The sequence below is a fragment of the Podarcis melisellensis genome (assembly GCF_964234715.1).
Source record: "Podarcis melisellensis genome assembly, chromosome: 10".
NCBI classification, from domain to species: Eukaryota; Metazoa; Chordata; class Lepidosauria; order Squamata; family Lacertidae; genus Podarcis; species Podarcis melisellensis.
Window position 1 is genome coordinate 76,401,582 of NC_138542.1, and position 18,654 is coordinate 76,420,235.

At 61.8% G+C, this 18,654-nt stretch overlaps 1 protein-coding gene across 10 annotated transcripts in view; it reads right to left on the reverse strand.

Annotated features, from left to right (window-relative positions):
- Positions 1-1,850: 1,850 nt before the first annotated feature.
- SBF1 (SET binding factor 1) overlaps positions 1,851-18,654 on the reverse strand; it is a 54,786-nt gene continuing 37,982 nt past the window's right edge. The window contains exons 6-43 of one of the 10 annotated variants that reach the window (XM_081928778.1): positions 18,599-18,622; positions 17,882-17,987; positions 17,616-17,748; positions 17,371-17,479; positions 16,889-17,002; positions 16,210-16,290; positions 15,624-15,737; positions 15,063-15,191; positions 14,846-14,944; positions 14,348-14,552; positions 13,794-13,906; positions 13,261-13,410; positions 13,095-13,163; positions 12,736-12,903; positions 12,385-12,647; positions 12,108-12,280; positions 11,923-11,996; positions 11,586-11,781; positions 11,287-11,423; positions 10,986-11,161; positions 10,066-10,208; positions 9,779-9,986; positions 8,522-8,718; positions 8,300-8,437; positions 7,730-7,816; positions 7,371-7,448; positions 6,836-7,020; positions 6,567-6,743; positions 5,790-5,891; positions 5,530-5,715; positions 4,948-5,074; positions 4,731-4,861; positions 4,345-4,578; positions 3,932-4,045; positions 3,621-3,838; positions 3,436-3,523; positions 3,221-3,352; positions 1,851-3,088 (exon numbers count right to left, since the gene is read on the reverse strand). In XM_081928778.1, the coding sequence (XP_081784904.1) occupies positions 2,990-3,088; positions 3,221-3,352; positions 3,436-3,523; positions 3,621-3,838; positions 3,932-4,045; positions 4,345-4,578; positions 4,731-4,861; positions 4,948-5,074; positions 5,530-5,715; positions 5,790-5,891; positions 6,567-6,743; positions 6,836-7,020; positions 7,371-7,448; positions 7,730-7,816; positions 8,300-8,437; positions 8,522-8,718; positions 9,779-9,986; positions 10,066-10,208; positions 10,986-11,161; positions 11,287-11,423; positions 11,586-11,781; positions 11,923-11,996; positions 12,108-12,280; positions 12,385-12,647; positions 12,736-12,903; positions 13,095-13,163; positions 13,261-13,410; positions 13,794-13,906; positions 14,348-14,552; positions 14,846-14,944; positions 15,063-15,191; positions 15,624-15,737; positions 16,210-16,290; positions 16,889-17,002; positions 17,371-17,479; positions 17,616-17,748; positions 17,882-17,987; positions 18,599-18,622 (5,277 nt within the window). In that variant the 3' untranslated portion in view covers positions 1,851-2,989. Of the gene's footprint in view, positions 3,146-3,176; positions 3,353-3,435; positions 3,524-3,620; positions 3,839-3,931; positions 4,046-4,344; positions 4,579-4,730; positions 4,862-4,947; positions 5,075-5,529; positions 5,716-5,789; positions 5,892-6,566; positions 6,744-6,835; positions 7,021-7,370; positions 7,449-7,729; positions 7,817-8,299; positions 8,438-8,521; positions 8,719-9,778; positions 9,987-10,065; positions 10,209-10,985; positions 11,162-11,286; positions 11,424-11,585; positions 11,782-11,922; positions 11,997-12,107; positions 12,281-12,384; positions 12,648-12,735; positions 12,904-13,094; positions 13,164-13,260; positions 13,411-13,793; positions 13,907-14,347; positions 14,553-14,845; positions 14,945-15,062; positions 15,192-15,623; positions 15,738-16,209; positions 16,291-16,888; positions 17,003-17,370; positions 17,480-17,615; positions 17,749-17,881; positions 17,988-18,598; positions 18,623-18,654 lie in introns of all 10 variants that reach the window. The other 9 variants (XM_081928772.1, XM_081928776.1, XM_081928779.1 and 6 more) reach the window with 9 other exon arrangements.

The following is an 18,654-nucleotide window of genomic DNA, read 5'->3' on the forward strand; positions in this document are numbered from 1 at the left end:
AGACCCAGAATGGGCCATGGCTGGAGGCACCAAGGGAAATGAGGGGCACCTGCCCAGCCGGGCTTGAGCCAGGCGTCTCTCCCAACCCCCAAAAAACTTCCTTTAGGAACTTGCTTCTTTTTCGGCCTTCCTTTTGCTGCTGCATCTGTGAATGGAGCTGTTTGAGAGACGCAGGAACTGTGATTCGACGTTTGTGTTCAAATGTGAGTCACGTCCACTCCAGCATCTCACAAATCCCACCCAGGACACCCACCTTCTCTCACAGGAAGGCTCAGTGCCTGAGCACCCACATCACCAGATGCTGCTGAATCGGGCTCAGTTCCAGGTGTAGGGGCACCATAAGCTGGTACCCCTCCTTTGCACACAGAGGCTTCCCCCAGCTCAGTCCCCAGGAGCCTCTTCGGCTGAAAGGGGAGGGTGGGAAGGCAGCAATGGAAAGACCCCCCTCCCCCAGCCACTACCAGGCAGAGTGGACAATACTGAGTCACATGTTTAGCCTGGAGAGACCAAGAGATGAGAGCAATCTCCATCTTCATGGGAAGATGGGAGGAAGCGCCAGAGGGAAGATCAGAAACCAAGGATTCAGGTGACAAGAAAGGAGATTCTGGCTAAAACAACAGGAAGAACTTATTTATACCCTATGTTTTTATCCTGACAAGGACTCAGTGGCTGCGTTAACAAAAGTGCAAACATCTGTTTGTGTATTAAATTTTGTTTAATACATATTTTAAATCTATTCATTGTATATTTACTTGTATAGATTCAATTAAATATATTATTTGTGCTGTTTAACTATATTGCAAACACTTTTATGAGATGGAAATTTAATTCCATCATGTGGCCCATGGGGTCAGTGTCCAGGTACCCTTGCAGTCCACTTGGTCTGAGAAGTTGGACCACCCTGGTCTATGTTATTCAGGGCTTTGGACACCAAGAGTGCAATAACTTGACCCGCTAGCAGATAGGAAGCCAGTGCCGGTCTCAGGTTGGTGGCGTTCTCATCACTGAGCAGCCACAGCATTCTGCCCCAGCTGAAGCATCTGGGTCAGGGCCAAGGGCAGCCCCATGCAGAGCAGGCAGCAGTAATCCAGTCCTGAGGTTAACAGCGCATGAACTATAGTGGTCAACTGTTATTAAGGAATGGCTGATAAAAAGCACGCCTTGCCACAGAGGCCACCTAAGCCATGACAATGAGTCAAGGACATAGCTGTTCCTTCAGGGCAGCCAAATGGCCTGTCTCCTGCATCCAAGCACCCCCCCAACCACAGTCCCACAAGCCTCTGTCCGCCAAGGCTTCAGTCTCAGCTGACCGGCTCTCATCCGGTCCAACTGTGTATCCAGGAACTGGTCCTGGTCTTTCCCAGCCTTTACTAAATCAGATGTAATGGGGAAACAGAGCTGGGCAGCACCAGCACACTGAGGACCCCTTCCCCCCCACACACACGCCTTACAGCTTCATCTAGGTGAGATGTTCCCTTTGAAAGCCTCTGAGAGAGAAAGCAGGTGAGGCAGGGTGGCCCTGGCACCTCTTTCCTGCTAAAGGTCCTCCATCCGGCAGTGCTGGCCAACTCAGTCCCCAAACCAGCCCTGACACCAGATGGAAATGAATCAAGATAATCCGTCTGCTCCAGAAACGCCTGAAGTTGCTCCACCACCTTAATCTAAACATGGAGTGTTGGCAACTGCGTCAGGCTTGGCAGCTTAAGGAGAAGCTCCAGCTTCTTTCAAGATAAGCAGGCAGCCCCCCGCCCTGCCACCCTGAACGCAACCAGTCCCCCCACTTGGCTGGCTTTCCTCTGCCAGGACAAGCCTCCTGCTCAAGTGCTGCATGAGACGCGCAACAATCAACATGTTGTGTATTTCTTTTTTATTATTAAATTCCATTAGTTTTTTTTCTCTCCATATATTTTTTTCCTCTAGGCACAATACAATACAAGAACTCTGCAGGTTTGACACAATGTACAGAAACTTCAGTAATCTACAACTGCTCAAGGAACTTACAAAACCCTCCGATGCACACCAGCCACAGCCTTTATTGTACAAATAAAAAAGGGGGGGAAGGCAAAGGGGCAGCTGGGGCTCCAGACTATGTACAACGCTTCGGGGACAGGATAGGGCGCCCCTTTGCCTTTGAAAATGTGGGGGACGGGGGCTGCCAGGCCAAACTGGAGCTCCAGGGGAAGGAGGCCCTGCCTGCTCTGGCAGGAAAGCAGGCTGCATGATCTGCTTTGGGGGGGGTCAGTGCAGGACACACAATTGGAGGGGCAGTTGCAGGTGCTGAGCTGCCCCCAGCAGCCAGACTCACAACCCTCTGCAAGGATGCCACAGAGGGAACCAAGAGCTGGGAGTGCAGCAAGACACTCGCCCCCCCGGTGGGGGGGGGGGAGCCTGGCCAACCCCCTTCTTCGCTTGGCGCTTCTCCCCAGGACAGAGTCCCTTTCTAACTGCAGCCTCAGCAGTACCAGGGGAGCTTGTGGTTTGCAAGGGGAGGCAAGGAGGGTCAGAATCCCTACCCCACCCCTCTGCCCCAAAGTCCCAGGGGCTCCAAGCCGGGACAGGGGCGCTGGAGGCCCTAACACTGTTTCTGCTCCTTCCCGCTGCTCCGACAGGTCACCAATCTCCCCACCGCTGCCTTCCCTGGCAGGGGGCACCCCTGGGCAGCCGGTGTGGGGCTAGGGGGGTGGAAGCAAGGCGGTTTGGCACATCTGCCACGCCTGTGGATGCTAATGGGGGAAAACTGACAGTGGCCAGACCCATCTGCTTGGGGGGCCCTGCTGACCACGTCACTCCCCCCAACCTGACCTGCCAGTGCATCTCTTAGGCAGAGGGAGCAGGCGGACCCCAACTCCCCTGCCAAGCAGTTGGATGGGGGTCCCAAGGGGGCCTCTACTCCGCGCCCCACAGCACCTCTTCCAGCCCTGCCCCATCCTGGTCCAGCCCTGGTGCCGGCTTCACTTGCGGAGGCTAGAAGGGCAGCCTCAGGGCAGCCTCAGGCGTCAGACAAGCAGCTCTGGATGCGGTCGATCCACTGCTGGGCCAGCTGCACATCCTGGGCGCAGAAATAGTAAACACGCTTCGTGGTCTTCACCTGCGAGGAGAGAAGGGTGAGCGCAAAGGTCTGCCTCTGGAACACCAGCCAGCCTTCCTCCCTCCCTGTGGGAGGAAGGGGCCAAAACGACTCCCCCCCCCCCTTGGGCAGCCATGGGGAGAAGCCACTCACGTCAAAGAAAGCCTTCTCCTCCACCATCTTGGGGGCCCCCATGGTGGGGGTGCCTGGTGTGATGGACTCCACCTCCGCCAGGTCAATGACGCCTTTGCACTCCAAGTCCAGGCGGCTGTCGTAATAGCGCAGCTGCAAGGAAGGAGAGCCGAAGGTCAGAGCCCCCCAGGAGAAGGCCCCCTCCCCATTCCCCTCGCCCGCCTGCAGCCACCCACCTGGTGCTTGGTTTTATCCAGCACAAACCAGCGAGGCTTCCAGGGCTTCATGAAGGCTCCTTTCTTGTACAGTGTCCCCTCGTAGGACCTGCGGAGGGCAGAGGGGTCAGCGGGGGAAGAGGGGCAAGCAGAGACCAAGACCCCCTGCCTCCCTCCGCCAGCCCCCCAACAGCCGGGTCCCGCACCGATTCTCGCTCTCCGCCGTCTGGAACTGGCTGTAGAGGGTGCTGGTGCTCCTGCGGCCCCCCTGCTTCCCGCTGGAGGGGGTGGAGGCGCTGCTGCTGTCGCTGTCCAGGCTCAGGTTGATGGTGGAGCTGCCGCGGCCGCTCTCCTGCAGGTAGACCCCGAAGGAGCGTCGCTGGTGTGACAGGCTGGAGGCCATCAGCAAGGAGCCAGCCGCCACCTGGGGGCAAAGGAAGCTCCTTCCGTCAGAGGAGGGCTCTGCGCAGGGTGGGCAAAGATCCCCAGCCCCAGCCCCCCAGCCCAGAGCCCTTACTCGGCCGCTGGGGTCCGCCTGCACCTCCGACCGCTGAGAGGCCTTTGCTTTGTCCCAGAGGTCCTTCCAGCGCTCAGGGACCTGCCCCAGCTCCATCTCCAGGTTCTGCAGCTCCTGCAAGAGACAGAGAAGGGGCAGTTGGGGGGGAAAGGTAAAAGGGGTTCCTACAGCCTCAAGAGCAGCAGGGAAAAATGGACGACAGCTGCATGTTCTCAAGTTCACCTCTACAGCCATAAAGACAGAAGACAAGATTCCCAGGGACTCCCAGCTTTGAGTCCAGGTGGCCAAGAAACGGCGCTGGCCGTGAAGGACCAAGAAGGGGAAGAGTCCAGAACCAAAGCAGCCCCAGTTGCCTAACTGCACCCCCCGCCCACGGCCCCCGCCTCTGCTTCTTGCCCAAGGCCCCCACTGACCTCCAGCAGCCGGGAGATGGCATCTGGCTCGGTGCGGCTGCGGTTGTCATAGCAGGGCCAGACGATCTTGCGCCGGCTCTGCGGGGTGCTGGTGTCTGGCTGGGCGGCCTCCTCCACGGGGTCCGCCTGGCTCTGCACCAGCTCCCAGTCGTAGGAGGGTCCTTCCGACAGGGTCTCCTGCGTGTAGTAGTCCCACACCTTCAGGTTTGAGACGTTGCTGTACGGGCGCAAAACCTAACGGAAGGAAAGAGCCGAGGAGTCACTGCCCCAAAGGCCACGCTTGGCACCCGCCAGTGGCACCCAAGGCAGGACCCCCAGCAGGGGCGGCTGGTGGGCCCCAGCACCCCCCAGCCAGGCCCCGCTGCCCCCGACCCACAGCTGCTCACCTCTCCGTCCTCCGGGGCATACATGTAGTTGAAGAAGGCCGGTGTCTTCTTGTTCAGCCGATCCAGGTAGTCCCAAATGGAGCGAAAGAGCTGGGGCCCCTTGCGCTCCCCTTTCTCTTCGTACAGCAGCCCTGCCAAGGAAGCACAGCCTTTGGTTCCTGCCACTGTCCCAGGGGCCACAAGGGTCCCCCCTCCCCGGGCCCCGGGGGCTCCTTACCCAGCTCCAGCCGCTCATAGTCGGAGTCCAGCAGGAAAGTGCGGAAGCGGCTGGAGACCGAGTGGTAGCTGAGGAACTTCAGGTAGTACTGGCTGAACTCAAACTCCATGGGGAACTGCAGGTGGATCTGTGGGGAGAGAGGCAGCAGGAGAGTGGGGAGGGGGCAGGAAGAGGCCACAGGGCCCCTCCTCCCAGGGGTTGCCCACTTGGAAGCATTTTGGGGCTGGGGCGGCCCTCCTCCCCCAGGGACAAGGAGGGCTGGGGCGGCCCTTCTCCCCCAGGGACAAGGAGGGCTGGGGCAGCCCTTCTCCCCCAGGGACAAGGAGGGCTGGGGCAGCCCTTCTCCCCCAGGGACAAGGAGGGCTGGGGCAGCCCTCCTCCCCCAGGGACAAGGAGGCCTGGGGCAGCCCTTCTCCCCCAGGGACAAGGAGGGCTGGGGCAGCCCTTCTCCCCCAGGGACAAGGAGGGCTGGGGCGGCCCTTCTCCCCCAGGGACAAGGAGGGCTGGGGCAGCCCTTCTCCCCCAGGGACAAGGAGGCCTGGGGCGGCCCTTCTCCCCCAGGGGCTTGGCTGCTCTCCTCACCTGATGCACACAGTCCAGGAACTGCAGGAAGATGGGCGTGAAGCCGCTGCTCTGGCTGGCCAAGGTCTGTGCCCCTCGGTGGCTGAAGCGGTGCCCAAAGGAGAGCCACTCCTTCTCCACCAGCAGCCGGAAGCCCTCCATGGTGCGGTAATAGGGGTCGGACAGGAGCTGCACCAGAGACACCACCTGGGGGGCAGAGGGGGGGTCAGGGCCGGCCTCCAGGGCAAGTGCTGGGGGCGGGGAGAGGGAAGGAGGCTGACCTGGGTGGTGATGTCCCAGCCGTCCTCCAGGCTGACCAGCACAGAGGAGCCCGTGTCCAGCAGCTCCACCACCAGCACAGAGATCTGCAGGATCTTGTGAATCTGTGGAGAAAAGCAGGATCCCAGAATGTGGCAGAGGCAGCACACCTGGAGCAAATGTTCAAAGGTGCACAGCAAGTGCCAACCTCCCCCTGACCTTCAATGGGACAAATCTCTCGCAAAAGCTCCTGCAGACCCACCTCAGAAACCCCAGAGCCTTCCTGGCAGCTGCAGGCTGAAACGCCACACTCCGCTTGTGGAACACCCGCTGGGAAATGTATACCTTCCACATACCTTTCTCTTGACCTTTTTTTGGGGGGGGGGTCCTTTTAATTTGCTGCTCTTTTAACAATTTTACTAAACTCCTGAACTTGCTAAGCCACTCCAGTTCTGACTCACAGGAAACCTGGAACCTGCCCCCTGCCTGCCCGGCCAAGGCGAGGGGCTTCTGGGCTGCGGACGGACAACGTGGTTCCTGTGACGGAAACGAGACTGGGCAGCCAGGGCCTTCTTGCAGCTCCAGGGCCTGGTGACCGGAACGCGGAGTTTCTACCTGCCAAATCTTTGCTGACCTCAGAAACGGATGGACGAGCAGCGAGGACTTTGTTCCTTATCTGGCGAATCTCAAAGGCCTCCCCCCCCCCAAGTCCTCCTCTGCCTTGACCTCTCTGGAGTCTTTGGGACCAGGAGGCCGGAGGGAAGAGCCTCCCTCCCTCGAGCGTCTGCCTGGCCACTGACCTGGATCAGCCACTCAGACTCCTCCAGGGAGCGCAAGTAGGTCTGGCCGGGCTCGGCGGAGGGGCTGCCTGGCACACAGGCCTTCATCAGCTTCTTGAAGCTGGTCTTGACTTGCCGGGCATCAAAGACCTCGATGGGCACCACCTCCCAGTGCTGCAAAGGGTCCGGCTTCACGCCCTGGATGGGAGCAAGAGACGCCATCAGGAAGGGGCCCCACAGCCCCCCTTCCCAGCCGCTGCCCCTCTGATGGGCGCCCAAGAGAACCGTACCCGGAGCTGGGACTTGTCTCCGATGATGTAGAGGGAGGCGCGATGCTGGCGCAGGAAGCTGGCCTCGGAGGGGGACCCGTTGGCTTGCGTGCTCAGCAGCTCCTTGCCGGCCAGGCGGGAGCCGACCTCCATGTTGAGAGCATAGCTGCTCATGCGCCCGCTGGCGCGGATGCTGCCCCACTTGCCTGCAAGGGAGGGGGTGTCAGGTGGCGCCCGAGACTTCGCTCTCTCTTGCAGGCTGACCCTAGAGCCTGCTGCCCCTCCCAGCCGGAGCTCTAGGCCAGGGGAAGACGGCCCCAGCCACACCCACCCAGGGTGGGCTGCACTGGAGACGGGCGCAGCGCCCCGGCCGGCCCGTCCTTACCTAGGAGGGGCCGAGAGGCAGGCCAAGCCAGGCGGAAGAGCATGCTGTGAGGCTGCGGAAGGGTTAGCACAGAGGGTGGGTTAGACTGCCTGCCTGCCTATGGAGTGGGCATCAGTGGGGCGAGTTAGCAGTGTGAATGCCACGTCCCTGAGGTTAGTGCCCGTACAGTACCTCGGGGGGAGAGGTGTCCCTTTGATGCCAGGCTCTTGGGGCTGGAGAGGGTAATGAGCCTACCTCTGTGACCTAGGGCTGAGAGAGGACAGGACGGAGAGGCATCTCAGCGAGGCGGGGGAGGAAGAGAGGCAGCAGCGATGGATGGCAGACGGATGTTTGTCCCCCACGGAGAGGGCAAGACAGATGGGCAGGCAAAATGGAGGGAGGCAGCCAGAGGCGGCGGCTGTGAGCAACAGCCCTGGGGTGACCAGGCCCCCTTCCGTCCGCTGGCTGCCTGGAGAAGGCCCAGCCCAGCCCCCCCGGAGCCAGACGGCCCTTCTGTGGCTACTCTACGGGGGCCGCACGCAGCATCTCACCTCCGCGGCTAAGCGGCCCTTCGTCCTTCCCTCCCATCACCTGCTTCATAAGAGATCCCAGCTTGGGCTGCCGCTTCTCAGAAGAATCTGTAGCACCAACAGAAGGTGGACGTTCCACACCCAGGGAAAGCAAGCCAGCCCCGGAGCTGCAAGGCCTCTTCTCTCCCTGGGGAGTCCCCACCCAAAATCCGACGGGACGGGGGGCACTGGCCCCTCCCACAACGTGCCCAATGGCCTCTCCCAGCTCAGCCGGAATTCAGCTCTGGCCTGTCCTGAGGCTGATGCTCCCAGCAGAGCCAAGGGCTGCTTGGCTCCAGAGGGCCGGTTGGGGCTCTTCTCTCCAGGATGGCTCAGACAGACGACAAATGAAGATGGCAAGGGCCCTTGCTGTTCCACCAGCAAGGATGGTGTGGAGGCGACACAACAGCTGCACATGGACAAGACTCACCTGGGCCTGTGGCCCCATGGCCTGGTGGTCGAGGGGAAGCGCTCTCCCGCCCTGCACGCCCAGGACCCCACCTGCCGCGGCTGCCTCTGAGCCCAGGGCAGCCCCCTCCCCCAGGCCCTCACCTGCGCTGCTCATGTGGGCCGAGGTGAAGCCACTGAGCGTGTTGCGGCCGCCGCTGTCGGCGTAGTGAGGCATGGAGTTGATGACGGCCTGCAGGTACTTCTCTTGCTCCAGGCTGGTGGAGTCGGCCTGAGAGGGGCCTGCAAGGAGCAGCAGGGAAGGGTCACCCTCAGGGCCTCCTCGGGAGGAGGGAGGCCAGGCGGGGAGGGGGGAGGCAGCTGTACCTGTGGCAGGAGCGTTCTGGGACTTGAAGAGGCCCGCCACGCCCTTCCCATGCAGCCCGCCGGAGCGCAGGAGGACCGCCTTGGTGCGCGAGTTCCGCCAGCAGACCACCGGGAAGCGGTTCTGGCGGTAGCAGCGCGAGATCCGCTGGATGGCGTTGTCTTGGATGCTCTGTGGGACAATGAGCAGCCCAGGGTAGCTGCAGGGAGGAGAGAGAGGGACGGACGGACGGAAGGAAGGAAGGAAGGAAGGACGTTATTATTATTAAGTATTATTTTAGAGAGGAAGAGGGGCTGCTGCAGTCCACCGAAACACTTCTGTGCCACCTCCTGGGTGGTGATCTCCCAATGGAGACGCTTTGGGTCAGGACCCCCTGTCCCAGAAGGCGCCGTGCTGCCATTTCAAGAGGCAAAACGGCATCTGCAGCCCCACTTCCCCCCACAGTTGAGAGAAGGCCAGGAAATGGTGGTGCAGAGGAAGAGGAAACAGGGCCTGGGCAGAGAAGGCCTGTTCCCTGGTCACCATCACGTAGCCTCTGGATTGGGGCCTCAGAGTGCAGTCAGAGGGATCAGGCAGGTGGCCAGAGAGCCTTTCATTCCAGGCAAGGGAGGCCCAGCAGAGCCCAGCCCCCAAGGCAGGACCAGAGCCAACCTTTTCCAGACCCACCCACCCCTTTTTATGATTGTGCACTGCAAAAACCCCAGCTAGAGACCCAGAGAGCCTGGGCTGCGCTCAAGTCCCCCTGCCCAAGAAGGGGGGGAAGGGAGGGGGCAGAGCAGCCCCAGCTGGAGGAAGAACAGACATGGACAGACACACCCCTTGGCATCCAGTCTGTGAATCCCCCTTGCCAGAACTTGCCCAACTTGTTCCTTGAGCTGACAGATGGACGGACTGTGGGCGACTGAGTAGCGCAAGGAGCCCTGTCCGTCAGTCCGTCCATCGCCCACCATCTTGGCTGCAGGACCTTGACAGGGAGGCTGAAGGAGGAGTGTGCAGGCCCCTCTTCTAGCCAAGTGGCCCACTGCCCTCCTCCGGCCTGCCAACGCCAGGCTACCAAGGGGGGTGGGGGTGGCCCAGAGACGCTGCTCCTCAACTCCTCCTGATCCCGTGGCCAGACTCTGAATCCCAGGTCTCCCCCCAGCTGCCTTCTGGGGAGCCTTGCCTGCCGTGTCCGGCAAGGACCCCCCATGGAGACCCCCCTGTGCCCTGCCTACGTTCTGGGTGTCCCCCTCCCCCCCCCGCCAGGTGTCCTGGCTCACCTGCGGCAGATGGCGTACATGCGGTTGACGGTGGAGATGCGGAAGGGCTCGTTCTTGGAGCGGGTCAGGCTGTTGCTCAGCGTCCCCAGGCCCAGGCGCTGGTAGTCCCGGCAACAGGCGCGCTCCACCAGGTGGCTCATGGTCATCTTGTCCGAGGGCCGGATGGTGGTGGACGGGGTCAAGGTGCTGCGGTCCACGTCTTCGGACACTGCAGGCAGCCAGGCAGGGTTGGGCAAAGCTCAGGAAGAGGACCCCCCTCCCCACCCCCAGGCAAGGGCCGTCCGTACCTGAGATCTCGTCCTCGTTGTCCTCCAGGAAGTGCTGCTGGTTTCCCCGGGCCTCCCAGGGAGGCGGCGTGTACTTCTTGCGTGTCACATACTGGCGGCCGATCGTCCTCTTGGCATTCTTCACCAGGTTCCTGGAGATGGTCCTAAGGCAGGAAGAGGGTGAGAGCAGCCAGTGAGCTCAAGTGCAGGCTTGGCGGGGGTGCAAGAGAAACCCCTTCAGAGCCTCCCCCCACCCCTGGCCCAGCCGGCAGCACCAGCAGCAGGAGAAGAGCAAAGCGGAAGGTGGGGCAGCTGTGGGTGAGGGGCAAGGAGACAGGAGAGGGTGAAGAGGCCAGGAGAAAGGGCAGTGCAGCCCCAGCAGGCAAGGTGGGTAGCTGGGTGTGGCAGACGGAAGCTGCTCCTTTCAGTCCTAAGCAGGCCCTGGAACAGCAGCCAGCCAGCGCAGGCTGGGGAGAGCCACATGGGGGCAATGTCCACCGGACCCTCTACCACCTTCGGAGAAGCAGAAGCCAAAAAGGTTCCCCCAAGAGTTGGAGAGGACGGGGGTTGGCTGTGTGGTGGTGGCAGCAGCAACAGCAGGGAGGGAGGGAGGGGCCTCTGGGGGGCCAGCTGCAGCCCCTGCTCAGTGCCCTGCTGCCTCCTCCTGCGGCTCAGGGGCCCCACATGCCCCTAGGAAACAACAGCCACCAGCAGAGCTTGCAGTATTTCTGCCCCCAGCTGAGCGCTGGTCACTAAAAAGGAGGCAGTGTTCATCCCAGAGACCAGCAAGACCCTCGCATGGACTGCAGGCAGGAGCTGGGACTGGCCAGCTCTCACCAGACACAGCCTGAAGCCAAGAGGCCCTATAGGGAGTGCCATCCAGCCCCACCAAGTCTCCCTCCCCCAACCCTGAGCCGTGCTCCTTGGGCTTCTGCTCGCACCTGAGTGACGGGTTCTTCTCCTTGACTTTGGGCTGCAGGGCTGCCTTGCTCAGGTGGCCCATGGTGAAGGCAAAGGTGTCGGAGGCCTGCTGGGGGTAGCGCAGCTTATTGAGATGCTTCCGGAAGGTCTCTGCGCTCTCAGACGCCACCTCCTCATCAAAGGCAATGCGCAGCAACTGTGGGGCAAGGCAAGGCGGGGTCAGGGCTGGCGGAACTGGGCCAATCTGACCCCGGCTCAGAGCACGGCTGCCCTCCTCTGGGGAGGGGTCCCAGGTGCCTCCCCCCACCCCCAAGGGCTCACCTGGAATGTGCAGGAGCGCAGCTGGAGCTGAGCGCAGCCCTCCGTGATGAACTGGTCCGCCTGGGCCTGGACCGTGATCTTCTCCTCTTTGGTCAGGGAAGCGACGGGGAAGGAGCGGACCACCACCTGCTCCCCGACTGGGGAGGAGCCGAGAAAGAGGCAACGTCAGCCCAGGGGGCTCCAACACAGCTGGGCGGCTCTGCTGCCAGAAGGGAGCCCAGCAAGGCCCCCAAGGAGGAGGAGGAGCAGAGAGAGCTCCCGCCCTCCCCAGAATAATATCCCGCCTGTCCGGCTCTCACCTAGTGGATCTGTCGGGGTGCCCTTGAAGATGACGCGGTAGGTGGTGAGGAAAATGGCCCCTTCGGCTGGAAGCAGGGGGGGTCCCCCCACAGCCCCCCCAGATGCCTCTTCCCTGCCGTCCGGCATGAGGTAGACGCGCAGCCCCTCCATCACGCTCTCTTCGCCCATCAGCAGGCTGGGCCGGAGCAGCTTGGGCTGCAAGAAGCCAAGGGGAAGCGGGGATGGAGTCAGGGCTGGGCAGACGGACTGGGAAGGGGTCCCCCTGCTCCTGAGTGGAACAGCCCCATCCCACACTTCCTTCTCGCTCTGGACCCCCACGGGGGGGACAACCCTCACCTTCTGTATTGGGGGGAGCCGCTTGCTTTCCCTCTGCACGGCCTCCAGGGTCTCAATGTGCATCTGGACAATGTCTGGGGAGAGGGAGGAGGGAGGTCACAGGCGGAAGAGAGAGGAGACCCCGCGATGCCGCCTCCCCCCGCTGGCCACCCTCAGCTCCCGAGGGTGGGGGGCAGAGCACCTACCGGGGATCATGACATGCAGCCCCTTGAGGTGCTCGTTGGTGACGCCACTCTCAGTGCAGACCTTGTCCACAAAGCGGTTGATGAAGCGCACCACGTAGTTGGCCACGTCGGAGCTCTCTGCGTCCTCAAAGCCGCTCTCCGTGTCGTAGCTGTCGGCCACGCTTCCTGCGATGCTGGCGAGGCAGAAGGGAGGCTGAGCTCCTCCGGGGCCAGGACCGCTCTCCCCACGGCCGGGACGCCCCCTTTCCCCCTCCTGCTGCCCCCCTCGGCAGGCTACCTGTTGGTGATGAAGCTGTTGCTGACGCTCTCGGCATCGCCCAGGCCGGAGCCGCGCAGGAGCCGGTTCTTGCTGGTGTCGAGGGGCAGGAGCAGGTAGCTCATGCGGTTGGCGTAGTGAATGGCCTGGCTGAAGACCGTGCTCTCCTCCTTCTGGATCAGCTCCTGCTGCTTCTCCCGGCTCACGGTGGGCCACAGGCGACATTGCTCGGCCGCAATCTCCAGGGCCGACTTCTGCTCTTGCGGCGGCCCTTCCGCACTTGCCTAGGACCAGGAAAAGCATTGTCCACAGCATGCGGGCACATCCCCCCCCCCCGCCCCAAGCCCCCTCGCCCCCGGCTTCTTTCCTAACCTTCTCCACGTGGTTCTCCCCCTCGTCCTCAATCCCCTCCAGGTACAGAGCCCGGATGTGGTTCTGCACGTCAGAGTAGAACATGGCCTCCCAGAACTGGATGTTGGTCCACACCAGGTGCTCCTGCACACAGCTGTAGGCAAACTGGGTGATCCCTGGGCTCAGTTTCTGGGGTGGGAAGAAGAGGAGGCACCCTGCGTAAAGGCCACAAGCTCTCCGCCATGCCCAGGGGGGAACCAATGCCGGCCTCACCAGCCCAGCCACCTCCATGTTGGGCCAGCCTGCCCCCCCCCCCGATGCCATCTGGACCCGAGGGAGCCCTCTCCCCACCAGGCCCTGCGCACCCCAGGGCTACTCACGCGGCAGAAGGCAGTCACCAAGGGCAAGAGGGCAGCCGCCACCCCGTGTTCGTCTGAAGCGCTGCAGTCCTGAGGCAGACAGGAGGGGAAGTCAGCATGGGACCCCAGAGAGTCCAGAGCCTGAGCCCCCCAGACACGGCCGCTCCCTTCCTGGGCCCCAGCCCACCTGCAAGCAGCAGTTCATCATGCGGACGATGAAGTCAAACTGCTGGTGGTCCAGCACAGCCCGGTTCTGCTGCACGTGGAGGTTCAGCTCTTGGGTCAGGCAGTGGCGGGCAGCCCGGCTCTTCATGGCACGGAGGACGGCCGGGAGGAGCTGCAAGGCGGCAAGAGCAGCGCTGAGGTGGGGGCCCAAAGGGGCAAAGCCAGCCCACCCTGCGCTGCCCGGGGAGCTTCTGAACACACACAGTACCAATCCCCCCAGAGCAAGGCTCCAAATCATCCATACAAGAAAGCCGAGAGACGGAGAGGGAGGGGCTGGCTTTTCATTTCCCAACAACTGCAAGGGGAGGCCTGGCAGCACACAGAGGCGCCCAAGGGAAACCTGCCAGTCAGTGGAGAAGCAGCAGCGGCAACTTCTTTGCCTCCAAACAATCTCCAATGTAAGTGGGCAGAAGAAGACGGCCAGAAGAGCTGGATTCTGCCTCCTCGGCAGTCCCCTCTTGGGGGACAGGGGCTGAAAGGCTCCCAGGAGCTCACCTTCTTGGCCTCCAGCATCTTGCTCTCAAAGACGTAGGAGATGCAGTTCCTGACCACCTCCAGCCGGCGGGCGCTGTTGGCCAAGATGATGCCATTGCGGTCCATGATGGCCCCTGGGGGGAGAAGGAAGATGCTCATCAGGCCAAGAGGAGACGCTGGACCCTTCCCTGCTGCATCTTGGACACACCCTGCACGGGGGGGCAGGAAGAGGAGCCTCCGCAGGACAACAGACAGCACCACAGTGCTCTGCAAGGCTCAGGGAGGGAAGAAGAGGGCAGCAGGGTGGGGCCCAGAGCGCAGGCCTATTAGGCTGCCATGTCCTCCTCCGGGGATCACAAGCACGGGTCCTTTGGGAGCCCTGGCCGAAGATGCTCCAAGTCAGAGACACAGGGAGAACCCCCAGGGCGCCCAGAGAGAGGGTCCGCTGGCACTGCTGCTCCTGACCGCTCTCCAAGGAGCAGACAAGCGTGTCCAGGGACCCACGCGACCCACAAGACTTCCCTGCCCACAGCACCACCTAGAGGCAGGGGCCAGACTCTGCGCGCTCCACATACCCAGGGGGGGCCCAGACGGCACCATGCACTTCTTCTCTGCCTTGACTAAGGGGGGAGCCGTTTGCAGCTTGGCTGTTGCCTGGTCAACGATCCACTGGATGGTGCCCTCATCCAGGCGAGGAAAAGGCCGCTGGTGCAGGCGCAGGTGGCAGCCTTCCGTGGGCTTCTGCACTTTGTGCATCGTCACGGCAGGATACGGGTTCTCCTGGGCAAGCCAAGCCAGGGAGGGGGGTAAGCAAGGAGGCTCGGAAGGAGGCCCTGCCTCCCGGGCTCAACCGCAGAGCCTCCATCCAGCCCGGCTGGAGGGCAGGGAGCAGCAGCAGAGCCCTGCTCAGCTGCCGTGGGGGAGAAGAGGGGCTGCTGGATGGGGCAGGAAGGGATTTCCACAAAGTCTGTGGTGCCAGCTGACCCCCGCCCCCTGCTCCGCCGTGTGCCAGGATGAAGGAACAGAATTACCCCAAGCTGGGGGCATCATCCGCACCCACAAGACCCACGTACGTTTTTGTACAGGTGCTCTGCCAGTTCCTTGATGTGGCGCAGCACCCTGGCCCGGCTCCCTTCGTCTGCCTGCATCCGCTTCGCCTCATTGGCCACCAGCTAAGAGAGAGGAAGGGCGGGGGGAGAGGGGGACGGGGTGACTGGACCACCCCGCAGGCCCAGGCCTTGTGGCCCCGGAGGGCCTGGGGGGAGATCTCCTCCAGCTGCCACTCCTCACCTCGTCAAACAGGTCAATGTCTCGGTAGGGGGGCCCCCTCTCCGTCACAAAGCCAGCGAAGGCCATGCCCTCCAGTACCTTGGGGAGGAAGTCGTCTTCCACCAGCCCCCTCTGTCCCAGGAAGGCTGCCTAGACCGAGGGAGAGGAAGAGGCACTTGTGGGTCTTGCGGAGGAATCGCTTGCTAGGAAGCATCTCAAAGCTGCTTCACAATGCAATCAAAACACAGGCAGAACAGCTGCACATCTCAAAAGCCATTTCAAATCCAGGAGAGACACTGACTGAAAGAGGATCTTCCAAAAGGCAACAGGGATGGTCTGCAGAGCAGGCCGGCGCTGGTCCACACTCCGGAAAGACAAGGTTTGCCAGCCTGGCGTGCAGAGCGGGGGGAGCAGCGGCGTCCTGAAGGCGGCTCCTGCTCTCTGTGGGCCCTCGCAAAGAGACCCCTGCGCCACTGGGCTTCTGTGACTCGTCTTTGGTTTTAAGCTGTTCTTCATGTTGTGCAACCCGCCCCAGAAGCTGAACCCCCCATCACAACCCTCCTCCGCCCTCGCCTTGGCTACCTTGTGAAAGCGAATGACTGGCTCCGGGTGGATGCGGATGATGTGCAGGCACCAGCGGTAGCCCTGGAGCAGCTGTGCAAATAAGCGAAGGAAGACGGCCCGGATCTCCTTGTCCTGCAGCCCAAGACGGAGGAAGGGGAAAGGGTCAAGCGGGGAGAGATGGATGAGGAGGGTGGCTCCTGCCAGAGGACGGGGGGGTGGGCTCTGCAGCACCCACTGTTGCCCTCCAAAAAGGGTGCTCACGCCTTCCCCTGGCTGGCTGTGCCCTGTGGGGCAGTGAAGGGGCTCTGCAGGCCCCACCCATAAGAACACAAGAAGAGCCTGCTGCTGCTGCTGCTGCTGCTGCTGGATCCAGCCAAGGGCCCATCTAGTCCAGCCTCCTGTTTCAAAGTGGCTGACCAGAACCCTCAGAGGGAGTCTGCCTTTTTCACCGCTGCTGCACACACTCTCAATTGGCTATCATGGCTCTGTGGGCGCTGATTGCCAGCTCCAGTGCTCTCTGTGCCTTGAGGCCATTGGGAACTTCTCTGAGGAGGAGTCAGGCCAAGTCAGGTGCCCCCCCCCCCCAGCAGCCTGCACCACTTACCTGCATCTTGAGGGAGGATGCAGAGACGGTGGGCGATGGGGGGAAGGCCAGGTCTGCAATCTCCAACTCTGGGTCCAAGACCTGCACAGAGGAACAAGGGCAAGGATGCCCCGCTCAGCCTTCAGTCACACACCCCTCCTCCCCCTGGGCCCCACTTGCAAGCCCAAGAGCAGAATCACTCCTTCTCTCTCTCCCTATTACTTGGAGAATCAGTTTGCAGGCTTCATGACAGACGGTCATCTCTCATGGATGCTTGACCCTCGGGGTCCTTTACAACTCTATGATTCTGCGTAAATCATACAGACACACCCCGTTTTTACAAATAATGTGGGGGGAGCTTCTCTCCTCCAAAACACCCCTCCATGGAGAAAACCAGAAGGGTTCCACTTTACCTTCCCCCCCCCCCCAGCAACCAGAGTCTCACTTTTCCATTCCATTATTTATCATTAATAATATTCACTGCATGAGCCTCCACTCAGATGGCGAGTTCATTCCCTGATGAGTCCTTGGCCTCTTGGCCTGTTGGGGTCAGGATGCAGCCCCCCTGCAGCACCAAACGCCACTTGGCAGTGCCAGATTCCCACATGACCACCCCCCCGCCTGCCTCCTGGCCATGGAACCCAAGGCGGAGGGTCTTGAGGCCTCTTGTGAGGCGCAGGAGCCAAGGGGCGGCCCTCACCATGGACAGGGCTTCGCGCGTCTGATGGAGAAGCGGCTCAGGCAGCAGAGAGATATGGATGCACTCGGGGACAGTCACCGTTCCACCATCCAGGTCAGCGATGATCACATCCAGCTGGGAAAAGTTAGAGAGCAATGGCAGAGTTCACAAGGGGCAAAGAGGGAAAGGCTGCCGAGAGACCCCTTTGGCCCCAGCCCAGCTCCCTCCCCCCCCCCCGGGGGGAACCGGGAGGGAGGAGCTGGGGGTCTGAGGGGGCTCCTTCGGGAGGAGAATCCGTTTCCGACACGCAAGACAAACCCACCTGTCACCCCAGGAGAGGAAACTCTCTATGAGCGAGGGGGGAGAGAGAAGGGGAAGTTCCCAAGAGAAGAACGGGGAGTGGGATGACACCCCTGCTCCTGAAAATGCCCCCTGGCAAGCCTGGCCTCCACTTCCCCCCAGTCCTCCTTCCCCCCTTCCCTCTGCTGAGCTCAGGGACTCACCAGCTCCTGTGTCTCTGCCTGGAAGATGGAGCTCACGCCAATTATGAAAGGGGTTGGCGTGGTGAGGACCTCCAAGAGCTGGGCGGGCAGGATGGGCACGTACGTGAAGCTGGAACCAAGAAAGCACCAATGCAGGCCGGCAGACATGGCAACGAAAGGCACCCCTCTCCAGGGAGCGCCCTCCCCCACCCTCCTTGCAGGTGAGCCAGCACCTGCTCCTGGCGCCCGCAGCTCCCTTCACTCACCTGTACTTGAGGGGGAAGAGGAGGGCCAGCAGGGCCCGGCAGGCGTCCGTCAGCCTCTGGTAACTGCTGGAGAGAAAGAGGATCTTGTGCTCTGTGAGGGCCGCGCAGAAGAGGCACAGCACGTTGGTGATCCCTGGAAGGGAGGGAAGGAAGGAGTTGGAGAGGCCCCTCCCAGCTGGGCCAGCCCTGCGCCCAAGGCCCAGCCAGAGCCCCACCACTCTCCAGAGACATGGATGCCCTCCCAAGTGGCCGGAGGAGGGTCTCACCGAGCTGTCGGAAGAGCAGGGCCACGCTGCAGTTGCTGATGGGAAGGGAATCGTTGATGGGCGTCTGAATCACCTGCCTGTCGCCTGCGCCCAGAGAGATTGTCCTCTGGAAGAGACAAACACAATCCCCCGCGGTCAGTCAGGGATGGCCCAGCAGAAGACCTGGGCTCCAGAAGGCAGACTGGCAGGAAGCCCCCCCAAAACACCCCTTCCCCAAGGGGGGCACATGGGGAAGGGAGCTGCCTGCCTCCAGGGCCAACTGCAGGCCCGCTGCCAGGAAGGGGCTCTCAAAGCCTGGGCTGAAGAGCACTTGCACCAAGGAGACAGTGAGAAAGAGAGACGGACAGAGAGACACAGAGAAGATGACAGGCAGATGGTGGCACATATGTCCAGGCACTGCAGAAGGACCTTGTCAGCCTACATGTGACGCAGGTGCTGGGCTGTGGACTCAGCATTCAAGGCTGGCCTATGAAGCCTCCCCCCCCCGAGGCAGGACCCTTGCTCTTCTCCCCTCCTTTTCTGTTCTCTCTCAGTTCCTGCCCCCCCCCCACTCGTAGGCACTGCCCCACACCAAGGGCCACAGAGAGCTGTGCGCTGATCTTTCCAGAGAGGGACACACTGAAGCAGCACCACCTCAGCCCCTAAAACGCCGCCTCCTCCTCCTCCTCCTCCTCCCACAGAAGGAGGCAGCCCCGAGGAGAGAAAAGTTGTGCATACCGCTCCTTCGTCCTCCGTGTCAGGCTGAGATAGAGACAGACAGAAACAGCACAGAA